At 36.0% G+C, this 13258-nt stretch overlaps 2 protein-coding genes across 2 annotated transcripts in view; both read right to left on the bottom strand.

Annotated features, from left to right (window-relative positions):
• Positions 1–3114: 3114 nt before the first annotated feature.
• LOTGIDRAFT_236689 (hypothetical protein) lies at positions 3115–8980 on the bottom strand (the record flags this gene model as incomplete). Its single annotated transcript, XM_009067727.1, has 6 exons — positions 3115–4631; positions 5411–5561; positions 5950–6027; positions 6410–6475; positions 7791–7859; positions 8938–8980. 6 exons carry the CDS (start codon positions 8978–8980, stop codon positions 4085–4087), a joined length of 954 nt encoding a protein of 317 aa, XP_009065975.1. The 3' UTR covers positions 3115–4084.
• Positions 8981–10176: 1196 nt separating this feature from the next.
• The window catches only part of LOTGIDRAFT_169439 (hypothetical protein), a gene marked incomplete at both ends in the record, with an annotated part of 6532 nt that continues 3450 nt past the window's right edge, over positions 10177–13258 (bottom strand). Inside the window, one exon of the mRNA XM_009067726.1 lies at positions 10177–10192. Within this exon, the coding sequence (XP_009065974.1) occupies positions 10177–10192 (16 nt within the window). The remainder of the gene's footprint in view (positions 10193–13258) is intronic.

Raw genomic sequence — 13258 nt, 5'->3', positions numbered from 1 at the left:
CAAAAAATATGAAAAAAAAAACATATTGATTTTGATAGGAAAAAAAACGTTTTGGAAATTAAGACTTTTTAAAAAAATATGCATAATGTTAACCGAATTCTGTAATTTTTGCTATATTCTTTACACTGGTGTATATCTTTATTGCAAGAACGGGAATAATATCTCTTTCAGTGGAAGCCGATAACTGAAGCAGAAGCTGAAATCAAAGACTAGTTGTTGGTAGATGACAAGTTATCGTCCTCTTCCAGCTAACTGATATCACAGACTAGGTAGTTGTTGGTAGATGACAAGTTAACGTCCTCTTCCAGCTAACTGATAGCACATACTAGGTAGTTGTTGGTAGATGACAAGTTGACGTCCACTTCCAGCTAACTGATATCACAGACTAGGTAGTTGTTGGTAGATGACAAGTTAACGTCCACTTCTGGCAGAATCCGATATAACAGACTAGGTAGTTGTTGGTAGATGACAAGTTGACGTCCACTTCCAGCTAACTGATATCACAGACTAGGTAGTTGTTGGTAGATGACAAGTTGACGTCCGCCTCCAGCTAACTGATAGCACAGACTAGGTAGTTGTTGGTAGATGACAAGATGACGTCCACTTCCAGCTAACTGATATCACAGACTAGGTAGTTGTTGGTAGATGACAAGTTAACGTTCACTTCTGGCAGAATCCGATATAACAGACTAACTAGTTGTCAGTCGTAATTGAATTGGATCAATCAAAAGGTGTGGTACTAATGGATTGGTAATTGAGAAACTTTCAGATCTTGTCGAGTGGAATAAATGTCAGTAGTAACAGTACCGCCTGGAGTGTTCATTGGTACCACCTGAAGTGTTCACTGTTACCGCCTGAAGTGTTTACTGGTACCACCTGAAGTGTTCACTGGTACCGCCTGAAGTGTTTATTGGTACCACCTGAGGTGTTCACTGTTACCGCCTGAAGTGTTTACTGGTACCACCTGAAATCTTCACTGGTACCTCTGTGAGGTTTATACTGGTACCCCCGTGAGGCTTCTACGGGTACCTCCGTAAGGTCGTTACTAGTACCACCTGAGGTTTTTTGCTGGTACCGCCTGAGTTGTTCTCTGGTACCGCCTGAGTTGTTCACTGGTACCTCTGTGAGGTTTCTACTGCTACCTCCGTGAGGTTTCTACTGGTACATACATGAGGTTTCTACGGGTACCTCCGTGAGGTGTTTTACTTGTACATCTCCATGAGGACTTTATTGATACCGCGTGAGGTGTTTACTGGTAGGGAAACACGGGCTCCAGATGGATGTAAAATAGACTTGTATTTATTTTTGTATTTTATAGATCACGAACCATATAGTGGGGTGTCTACTGGTACCCCAGTGAGGTGTCTACTTGTACCCCAGTGAGGTGTCTACTGGTACCCCAGCGAGGTGTCTACTTGTACCCCAGTGAGGTGTCTACTTGTACCCCAGTGAGGTGTCTACTTGTACCCCTGAGGAGCATTTGTACCCAGTTTGGAAACTAGGGCTCTAGATGGATGTAAATATAAACTTGTATTTATTTTTACATTTTATGGAATTACACCGATCTCAAACCATAATTTATCTCAAGCTATAACCAGGGCGATGAAATGACAAAACTGAAATATGACAAAATAATAAGTGACATTTAGTGACAGTTTTGTTTCCAAGTTTGAGATAGGAAAGTAGGTTATTCGCATTATTTTAATACATATTTATTTTAAACGCGAACTTATAGTTTATCATAGGTTTAAGGGGAAGGATTGAAGATGACCAAAACATACATTTCTCAATGTTAGATCAAAGTAATACTACGTCTTAGAATGAACATAAAATTTAAGTTCTGGAAAAGGTCAATATTAGTCTATATTCATCAGTTAGCTTACGTGGTGCCATAAAGTTACAACAGAATCCCTGTAAAATCTGGAAAATTGGAAAATTCATAAAAAGTAACTATTGAAAAACGCCCGATATTAAGCATTTTTCAATAGTTAATTGCATATTTATGGATAATTACTAAGTTTTTTTGGATTTATCGGATTAAATAAGGATTCTGTTATATTATTTATGACACCAGGTATATCTACTGGCTCTTATTCGCCAAGTTTAAAATTCTTAACTTTTATGTTAATTCTAAGACGTAGTATCACTTTAACACCTATGGCAATTGTTGTGATTTTAGAGTGTGACGGGACCCAGTTACCAAAACTGGGGAACTACTTCCATATGGCGGAACAAGCAAAACCCAAGGGGTACCCAAGAAACCTATTCGACATCGAAATATATTTTGGTGTATTGTGAACAAATTGATGCTACTTCGTCAAATGTGTCAAAATTTCATGTTTTTGTGGTGGACCCTTTACCACTGTGGACTGTTCAGTGTAAAGCTATATATCAATGAGCATTTTGGCTTTTTCTATTGGACAATGATAACCAAGAGGTGTCTGATAAAGCTTGGTCATACGATGAGTTGAAAACAGTGGTTAGAAATTCGGGCAACCCCAATCCCCCCCCCCCCCCCTCCTGCCTCGAATGTAAACATGGCTCCGTCACTGGTTGAAAACAGAAGCACAGTAAGGCGTAGTCCATCAATCCGTAAACAGAAAACTGTAATCATTACGGCTCATGGTTTACAGACTTTCTGTCGGGACTCGACAATGGATGTTTTTGCTAGCATACAATCCAATGAACTCGCTGCATTCCGTGGTACAAAAAGGTGGCTATTGCAGTCAAGGTACAGGACACGATATTGCGTCTGATGATGGCCATCGTCATCAATGACACTTTGCTATCAAAATGCACGTTATTGGGTGTCAAATATAAATAACTTCTTACAACAATGATTGATTGATGCATTATTTTAAATTTGAGACAGTCCTCATCGTAACTGACTGATCTTGCTCCACAGGATTTTACTTATGCAAATTTATTCTGTAATCGAGGAAACATGTTATGCACATCCGGGTCAAATTGAAAACAGAAATACTCCATCTTATTTTGGAAAAGTAAATAGTTTTGGACATAAAAAGGTACAGCGTGGTATTCGAAGCTGCTGAGTAAAGGGCGATAACTCTATGTGTATATTTATATCAGCTAAACACACGATGGAGTACATGTATTTACAAAGTTTATTCCGTTAAATAAAATTATTATTACACACTATAGTTATAATAGATATAAACCTTTCAATCGACCTGCGACTCTTGTATTGAGTTCTGAACTTTGACTTCTGCCCAATAGGTGGTTAGTGTGGGTTACATACCTTTACCAGGGCACTTGTGGCATATTTCACTAGCAGGGACGAGAAGCTCTAATTCAAGTATACTCGTGTTAAAATGCGTGCTACGATGAGAAATATTGGCCAAGGTTTATGTCGACATTGTTTAACATAGACATTAAATCGACCTTCACTAACGACATGATGGCGTTCTACACAGTCCACGCACCACGCCGACGAAATGCGGTATACGGTAATTGGGTATACAGCAGAAGAAAAGAATAAACAAATCGCCGTCCTGCACTCTTTTGAAGTCGACGACATGATAAAAACATAGTTAGTTAGATATTTAATTTATATAATTTATATAAGATTCCGTTATTCAACAACAACAAAAATACGGAGACCCCGTGTATCCAACCAAATTCTAAGATCTTCTATGAATATAGACCGTAACACCTGCCTCTATTCCATCGTCTGATAGATCTTTGTTGTCTACTCCAGTCGATAACTGTTAAAGTATCCATCTGAGACTGGATTGAGACAGATGTATCGGACTAAATTGACAAGAACTACTCGTTTCGAATATGTTCTATGGCTTAACATACTCATATGAGATGATCAGACACGGAAGGTTTGTTTCCTTAAAGATACATGGTTACCAAATAGAACGAGTGAAGTAACCCACAGTAAAAACGAAACGAAAATTTAGAGCTGTATGTTAAAGCGAGCTCACTGTATACTCCAACTACGTGTCTGAAAAACTTATACTGAGACGAAACGAATATTTACATCCTAAGACCAAAGCCATTGTTCTCCACTCGATTTCGCTATATACATAATTATAGACCACAAGACCATTAACTGTATTTACACCCTAGGGATTGGGGGTTCAGATTGGGGAGGTACTGTAACGGCTGGGATAGGGGGGTCGTGTAGCGTCCCCACACCCAAAGCTTCGAGTTGGTATCTATCCAATCCACGTTTTGGAGGTGGACCGCTTGGTGCCCGAGCTGGTTCATAGCGTCTTGCGGGTTGGACGCGGACTACTGTTGGCGGCGGTGGTTGGTACGCAGGTCTTGCTGCTGGTTGAGCAGCTGGTGCTGCCCGAGGGGGATACTGTGCGTCTTGGGCAGGGGGAGGGGCGGGTGCAGATTGATACCGAACTACGCGCGTGGGTTCTTGTCTTGGTGGTGGATATGATTGGCGAGGTGGATACGCTGGTTCTCGGACTACGACTGTACGGGGTGGAGCTCTCTGCTGTACCGCTGGCTCGGGTGGCTGGTTGTAATACTCTCGCCGTCTCTCCACAGCCTGACTCTGGTAGTAGGGATTAACTGCTGAGGAAGCGCTGTACACTGGACCCGGGGTATACACCGTCTGGGTGGTTGGCAGCTTCTTGTCGAAAGTGATAACACTGGAATACAGAGAATTGTTATATATATCTTATAGGACTATTCAGTGTGCGATGGGGGAAATTTTGCTGGGACAGAGACATCAACTTACTATTTTTCGATTTCAAACTGTCGAGGGATCTTTAACTTGCACAGCCTGTAGCATACGGGGCCTCGGTTTATGGTCCCGAACGACTTGACAATTTTTCCAGGTCAGTTCAAGCTTCCTCGACGTGCATGGCTTACAGGGAAAAAGGGTTGAATTAAAGAGAGAAACATATTTGGAATTGATGGATTCTGACTTAGTCAGGCTATTGTTGGCAGTTCTGGAAACTGGCAGTAAAACAATGCGTCTTCATTTCCACACCCAGCATTCTATATTTAAGCAGCCATGGGATTTATACATGTTTTGAAAAGCCAAATCAGAAGAGAATACGCTACATCTGTTTCGTGTTACATCTAGAGTTATGTAAAACATACACGGGCTATAAATTGTACCACAATTGTATCTGTCCTACTATATATCATATATGCATGAAGCAATGTCACGTCTTTATGTACTTGTCAGATAGAGGACACTGACAGATTGTGCAATTATACAACTAAATCTAAACACCCATAAAATATTTAGTAACGTTGTAAATAACAGTGTTTAAAGGGATTGTAAAGAAGTCTTCTTAAAAAAATTACGTGTATCGGGCACACTGATAGCATCAATTTGCACTAATCCAATTTTAAATCAGACGTCTACCCTCCCCAACCCACACTTGCCAACGTTAATTATAATGGAAGGTATACTTACAATCTACAGCCACCCTGTAGTGTATCAAATTCCATCAAACCAGGTTTAAATACCGTGTCAAACTCTTGACACATAGAAACTATTTTAAACGCAACACCACCAACTGTCTTCTGGTAAATGGCGCCATCTGTGTCTTTTGTTGGTCGTAATCCTGAAAAGATGGAGAACATTGAGTTATTTCATGCTTTTGAAGGATTAATTCAAGATAAAGTTTGCATTTGACTCAAGACAGAAATAAGACAGAAAGAAAGAAACAAACAACTATATTTTACAAGGATAACAACTTATGTTCACAGCTAACTGATCCTTGGCCAAACCTCTTGGCATCGATCTTTCCTGGATTATCCATAAACAAGATTCACGAGATCGATCCCATTGTTGGACGTTCTGTGATTTGGTCAAACCGTCTTCATTAGTTGAGTATGAAATTACTAATCCAATATGACAACAAAGCAAATCTGGATTTTTGTTTCATGTTTTCTCTGTGGGTTACTTCACTCGCCATCCATGAACTGACAAGAATATATTTAACCTCTCACCCCCTCTTTGGTAAACAGTGTTCACTTCCGGTCTTCTTTGGACAACTCGTTGCTGTTGGGGTGGTGGTGCTGGTTGTGCTATAAATAGAAAAAGGTTACTGATTCATGTATGCTGATGAAGAAGAAATATGCCCCCTTGACCCTTTCGAGTTCAATCACGCTCTTTTCATCCTTGTCCTTTGAGTTTTGCATCATGAGAAGAAAATTGGCTGATATCAAAGCAGCAGCCAGTTCATCGGCATCGAACCATTATTCAGTCAGTCAGATGCTGTCAAGTGAATGGTACGTCCTACTAATTGACTTTTCCATATTGTTGAATATCCAATGTTGATGTCTACTCGCTCCAGCACATTTTTTTATAATCCTCTGAGAAGCGCTGGGACCTCGGAACATAGACTTTCCTAGGGCCACCATCCAATGCCCACCCCTGTGTTTGATACCATACTCATTCAAGACTTACCTGGTCTTCTATAAATAGTATTGGTTTCTACTGGTCTCTGTTGGGCTCTTACTGGTGGTGGATTAGCTGAAAGAAAAATAAAGCTGATTAAGAAGAATAAAACTAAAAAATGGGAGTACGATTATTATTGTGGATTTTGAAAATATCGGTTCAGATAACTTTTTCTTTCTATAAATACAAAGTTTTCTTATATTTGTTAAGGGGAGAGTGATTTTGTACCAGCGTCCAGTTCATGCAATCCATTAAACGTCCCCTTGGAATAGAATATGAATAAACTAAACTTAGAAAATAAACAAATAGGTATTAAAAGTTTTTCGGAATTAATTTTAGAATATTAAGATATGTTTGGGTATATCAAATATTGTTGAGTATATCAACCGTTATTGGGTATATCAAATTAATATTATTGGGTATATCAAATATTAATTAGGTTACAAGGTGTATCAAATATTATTGGGATTATCAAATACTGCTCGGTATATCAACTAGAATTGTGTATATTAGATATTATTGGGTATATCAAATATTGTTAAAATAAAAAGAAATTGTTGGGATATCAAACATTAATGGGTACAGCGACTATTATTAGGTTTATCAAATACTGTTGGGTGTGCCAAATATTATTGGTTATTTCAAATATTATTGGGTATATTAAATATTGTTGGGGTAACAACTACTATTGGGTACAGCAAATAATATTATTGGGTATATCAAATATTATTGGGTATATTAAATATTATTGGGTATATCAAATATTATTGGATATATCAAATATTATTGGGCATATTAAATATTACTGGGTATACCAAATTCTGTTGGTATATAAAATATTGTTGGGATATCAAATATCATTGGGTACAGCAAATAATATTATTGGGTATATGAAATATTATTGTGCGGATCAAAATTAATATTATTGGGCATATCAAATACTATTAGGTATATCAAATATGATGGGGTATATTAAATATTACTAGGCATGTAAAATGTTATTGGACATATCAAATATTATTGGATATATCAAATATTATTGGGTATATAAAATATTAATGGCTATATCAAATATTATTGAGTATATAAAATATTATTGGGCATATCAAATATTACTGGGCATGTCAAATATTCTTGGGCATATCAAATATCGTTGGGCATATCAAATATTACTGGGCATATCAAATATTACTGGGCATATCAAATATTATTGGGTATACAAAATATTATTGGGCATATCAAATATTACTGGGCATATCAAATATTATTGGGCATATAAGATATTACTGGGAATATCAAATATCGTTGAGTATATCAAATATTATTGGGTATATCAAATATTATTGGGCATATAAGATATTATTGGGCATATCAAATATCGTTAACTAACCTGAGGGTGGGGCGAAAACGATGTTACTATTATCTCTGGGCACATGTTGTGCTTGACTATACGACGGCCCTATAAAAACCAATAGAACAAAATTATGAGAAATAACATTGCCAATTTTGAAATATTTTGCAAGTTTATGTTATTAAACTGTATGGGTATAGATCATAACACAATTCCTCCGGAATATACTGATTTTATTTGAGCGACGTTTCGATAGGATTTTCTAGTCTTTAACACTGGTTATCAGTTCTATAGCTATATAGATTTATATGTGTATAATTTTATATGTGTGTCTGACATCGAAGAAAAGGCAAAAAAAAAATTTCATCAAATGAATTTGGACAATGACACCCTAGGTGCAAATTTATAAAGTCAAAATATGAATTTGGAAAAATATTGCAGCGCATTTTCTTTTTTTTTCCTTTTTTTTAAGATTACATTTAGGGTCTCAAAATAATTCCTTGTCTTACTCCATTGCAAAGTACCACTTTAGGATAAGGAAAGACAAGAGCCAATAAAATTTTCATGTCCTACGGCATTGATTTAGTCATTTGTTAGAAAGAAATGAAATGAAATGAATGGAGTTTTACGTCCTACTTTTCTATTCCAAATAAGAAAAATGTAATCTGGAAAATGTGAAAAAAGTTTAATTAATATCAGTATTGCACATAATTTAGACTTTCCAAATAAATTTATTAAAACAATTTATTAATAGAATAGGTGATAGTACATTTCCCTATCTTACTCCGTTTAGTCAATGATTTTATTAACCGAATAAAGATTTTTATGTCGATAAGGCTGTGAAATGTTTAAAAAGAATATCAAAAATCATTTGCATTAGAGTGAAAATTTGGTGTGAACAATTGAAATTTTCATTTTTTTTTCAAATATTGCGATACATCGCGCATAGTAGTGAATCTATATTAACCACTACATATTCACAATATTTTTTTTTATAAATAATCAAATCACAAATTGCAACAAGAGATGAAAGAAAATTGGTAATACAGTTAAAATACATTACGTCAAATTCATCAAACGAATGAAATTATAATAAAATAAAAACAATAACGCGAAACTACTTCTGTATAAATTATTGTGAACATTGTCTAAATCTCGATAGAAAAAAATCATTAAAAATGCTTACCTAATAAGAGAAAACACACCAGGACTCCGCGTATAGCATCCATTTTAGAAAAAGGCGGAGACGTTTATGTTAAATGTGCTTCATCTTTTCTGGACTATTTTGGGTCATGAATTTAAGTATTTGTCAAAGTGAACACGGTGTAGACAAGAACAATAATTAATTCGTGTCGATGTTAGATATCTTCCAGATCTTGTACGCAACCCTGAAATAAAGTTAAAAGAAAACGAAGATAAAGTTCACCTCAAATCACCAAATTGACTGAAGTTTGAACGCTTTTTCTTGACATTTAAAACACAAGTAGGTGACTTATTGTCAAATAAATTGGAAAAGGATTACAATTTGAGTTCCTGTCCTTTCCTTACATGACCATTTATGAGTAAGGTAATGGATCATAAAAAATTTAAAATGAGAAAACATTAACATAATAAATGCGACGTTAAAACAAATTTCGCTCATACTTATACAATAAATTAAAAGATTGTGGGTTGATGACAGTTTCTTTGTTTTAAACCACAATTTTAATTATTATCGTTAAGGTGAAAATGTCGCAAACGCAAAAGCCTTAAACTCATCATCTCCAAAAACCTTATCCGCAATAGATAATTATTTCCCGAAATTCCTCATTTTTTAACTGTCCAGACACTTGGTGCCACTCTGCTACCGAATTAGCAAAGCTCGTTGTGTGATAGAGAACATATAGCAAAATCTAATCAGTAGTTGAGAAGTCATCCCTGCATTCAGATGTCCTCTTTAATGAAACAGTTTTCGGAAAACGTTTGTCATGCCTTTAGGTTGCTGGTGTTATGAAACGGTTCGTTCAGTACAAAACAACGAAACGTATTCGAAGCGTCCTGTCACTGAACGCAGTGCAAATGTCATTGATAACACCAAGCAAGAAATAAGGCGATAAAACGTCTCCTTGCTTTAAGCCACCATTTCACTTCAAACTACGAGTTGAATTTAACAGGCATTTATGCAAATACTAATTCGAAAATCTAAAAAGTGAAAATCTCTGTGCATATTTAAAAATATAACTTACAAATTGCCGACGGAAGCGTATTCCCAGAACAAAAGAACAACAAAATAACTTCAATTTAAAAAAACTGTCCACAAAATGGACGTTCGTCGACAAATGATAGCAAAATGCACTAGTAAGGACAGAAAATGGGATGAATATTCAGGAAACGTTTTTTGTAATTTAACATTTTATCATGTTTTATTTTTTGTAGCTAACATTTTTCATTTATCTCTATGTCTTTAAAAACAATAAAAATGTAATAATAACAATGGGCTAGGTTTTGTACAAAATCGTGGAATTTATGTAATAAATCATATTTCTGCATTAACAGAAAAAGACTAACGATATTAAGATTTGGGTTGAAATGAATGTCTGTTCATATGTAGCATGTATTACACAAAAAAGATTGCTCAATTACGGCCCAGAATTCATTTATCATTTTTTTAGCATCATTATTCAAAAACTATTCAGAAAAGCCACGCCAAAAGGACATGAAAAAATACCCATTTCCTTTACTGTTCTTAGCAAATCTGGGAATTCGACTTCCGGTTTAGATATCTTAAGCGTTTTACATTTGTCAGGAATTTGTGCTACAGGCTGAGTACACTAAAAATTCCTCAACAATTGAAAAGTGACATTTCGACTACTTGACTAAATCTATCTATCATGGTCTTTTACCAGCAGAATATGATGCAAGAGTTGTCGGAATATGAACAATGTCTCATTGCACACTGCATAGTGTGTCTGTCTTATAAGGTCCGTTGCTGGATGGAAACTTCACTTCATTGGACGGTGCTTGGTTTAAGATCTATTACTGAAACATAGGATACAACTTGATCTCGTTATGTTGCATGTTTCAGAGCTTTCGTGGTATATCGTTTGCAATCTTAGATTTTGATCGTTATCATTGGCCTAATCCAATACAGAAAATATGGACCCATAAGTCCATACCAGCCAGGCCCGTAGCCAGACTTGATTGTTCGGAGGGGCAAGTGATATAACGGGAGGGGCAAAGGTTTATGGTGTTTAGTTGCAGTAATGGATCGGTTGTCAAAATTTCTTCAGGGATGCAATCCCTTTTTTCTTTGGGGGTTCAGGCTTTGGGTTATCCCCGTCAGGAACCCCCTTGACATTGACAGCGGGTGCACATGTCAGTCACCGTGAAACAGAATTAAAATCGATCTTGTAATCACTGTGACAGTGAACACGGGTAATCTGTCGGCTGTGAAAAGATTTGTCATTATGATTGATCTACGTCAGAAAATTTAATGAATCGCTAATTTGAAATTTAAATACAAAAAATATATAAAAGAGACTATTTATCAAGTGAATGTAGGTCGTCACGCGGATCCTATTTCATATGATTTAAAAAGATAAAAGGAAGATTTATAAGAAATTAAGTATTTGATAAAAATGATTGATCTTTGTGTTCAACCAATCAGATGACTGGAAAACTTTTATCAATTGAGTTTTCCTGAAATGGCTCAATACTAAAAGTAATACCGCTCTCCCGAAACGACCTTCAATTATCTTAAGTACAATTCTGACACCCAGTAAACATTTGGGGTCAAAAATTCTTCTGAAGTTGTACTGCTTTTTTCATATTTTTCAAATTGAATTGGCTTCACTTCCGTTCTGATAATTTCTCTGTGGATGAAGTAATATTTGACCAAAGAAAACAACAGTTTTTTGTAGCATTCAAGTTAGATTTTGAGGGTGTATGGACTACCTTTTTTTGACAATGGAAGATAGAGTACCACGAAAAGCAGACGAGTATTACCTTGTCAAGTCAGCATCTGGCTGTAAATTTAAGAAAAAATGAAGTTCTGTGGTTGGTCATCAAAAACAGAAAGGTTCAACCAAGAGCTTTTTAGGCCTCGAAATATATAATATTCTATAAACCTAATTGCTGGTATATTAATTAATTGCTACAAGGGCCTCAGGGTTTTTTTATCAAGAAAGGATTAAGACTACAGAAACATACGTGACACAGTAGCATGGGTAAATAAGGTGGCGATTTAGTTTAGAAAGTTGGGGCTTTGCTTTGTGTTTACGTCAATCTCAGTCAATAACGGAAACACCTGGAGGGATGAAACATAAACATACATGGTTATTAATGGTAAATATACGTAATATACATTAAAAAGTTGTAATTATGACTCCTAATAGTGTAAAAGTGTACCAGTGTCAGTGAAACTGGAGATTTATAGCTGAAATATGTCACTAGTGTATAAGGCATGGTTGATTTGAGACTCCATGATGCAAGTGAAGTCGTGTAAGATATGATTTAAGGCCACTTTTGACACCAGTTACTATCAAGAACAATGATTTATATAACAGCTCCAGAAGAAGTTACGTGACTGTTTCTGACCTTGGGCGTCAACTCTCTGATATTAACAAACACGATTTTACAAATTGCAGCCGATTTGTGTCAAATGACAGCATACTTTTGCTTGATCAAAGTAAGGAAAGATTAACCGCTTCTAGCTCTACTGTCATTGCACCAAACTATTTTTATGACTTTAGCTTTCATGGGGTGTTTTACATGTTCTACAATCTGTGCACGATAAAAATTCCTCGACAGATGTCAAAAGCGGGTAGGCTAATGCAGCTATCCTGTCAAAAATTTCCGTCATTACACACTTTATGGCGTTGCCCGTTTTCATTAGCCCAATTAGGTGTGGAAGAGTAGGTCGTAAAACTCCATTCAATTCATTTCGAAAATTCTGCAGATAGGTAATCGTCTTGTTTGCTGCATTCGTTTCTTTGACGTTTGTTTGCTCAACGTTTTAGCACATCTTTGCTCCTGTGTGGCTTAGTTTACGAAACAGCCGTTTCTTTCAGAATGTCTACAAAACAAATGGATATTTTTCTTGTATTTTTGTTTGAAATTTTAGTACCCGTTTATTTTGATTAGTTTTATTGTTTAAGCAAACAATATCATAAAATATAACACCATAAATTACAATTTACATCTTGTAATAAATACAATTCTTTATGTACATAGCACCTCATAATTTTGTACAAAAATATTCAAGGAATATAATAGCACTCAGATAATCCTGCTCGATCTAGGGCAAATTTTCGAAAACATTAGATTTTAAAACGTAAATGCCGTATCGTAAGGGAGGAAAATGCGTTAAAAGTGTCTTTTTCCAATGAATAACATGGATTACACTGTGGCCTTGGAATATCAAAATTCAGAAGTCTTATCATCTCCATTTGAATATCACCGGAAGTCTGAAGTTAATCCCCCTCACTGCTACTGCTACTACTACTACCACCTGCGCCATATAGCCAGTA

This window comes from Lottia gigantea (assembly GCF_000327385.1).
Source record: "Lottia gigantea unplaced genomic scaffold LOTGIsca_85, whole genome shotgun sequence".
NCBI classification, from domain to species: Eukaryota; Metazoa; Mollusca; class Gastropoda; family Lottiidae; genus Lottia; species Lottia gigantea.
Note: the sequence above shows the minus strand (reverse complement) of the source record. Positions and strands in the feature narration are given on the sequence as shown.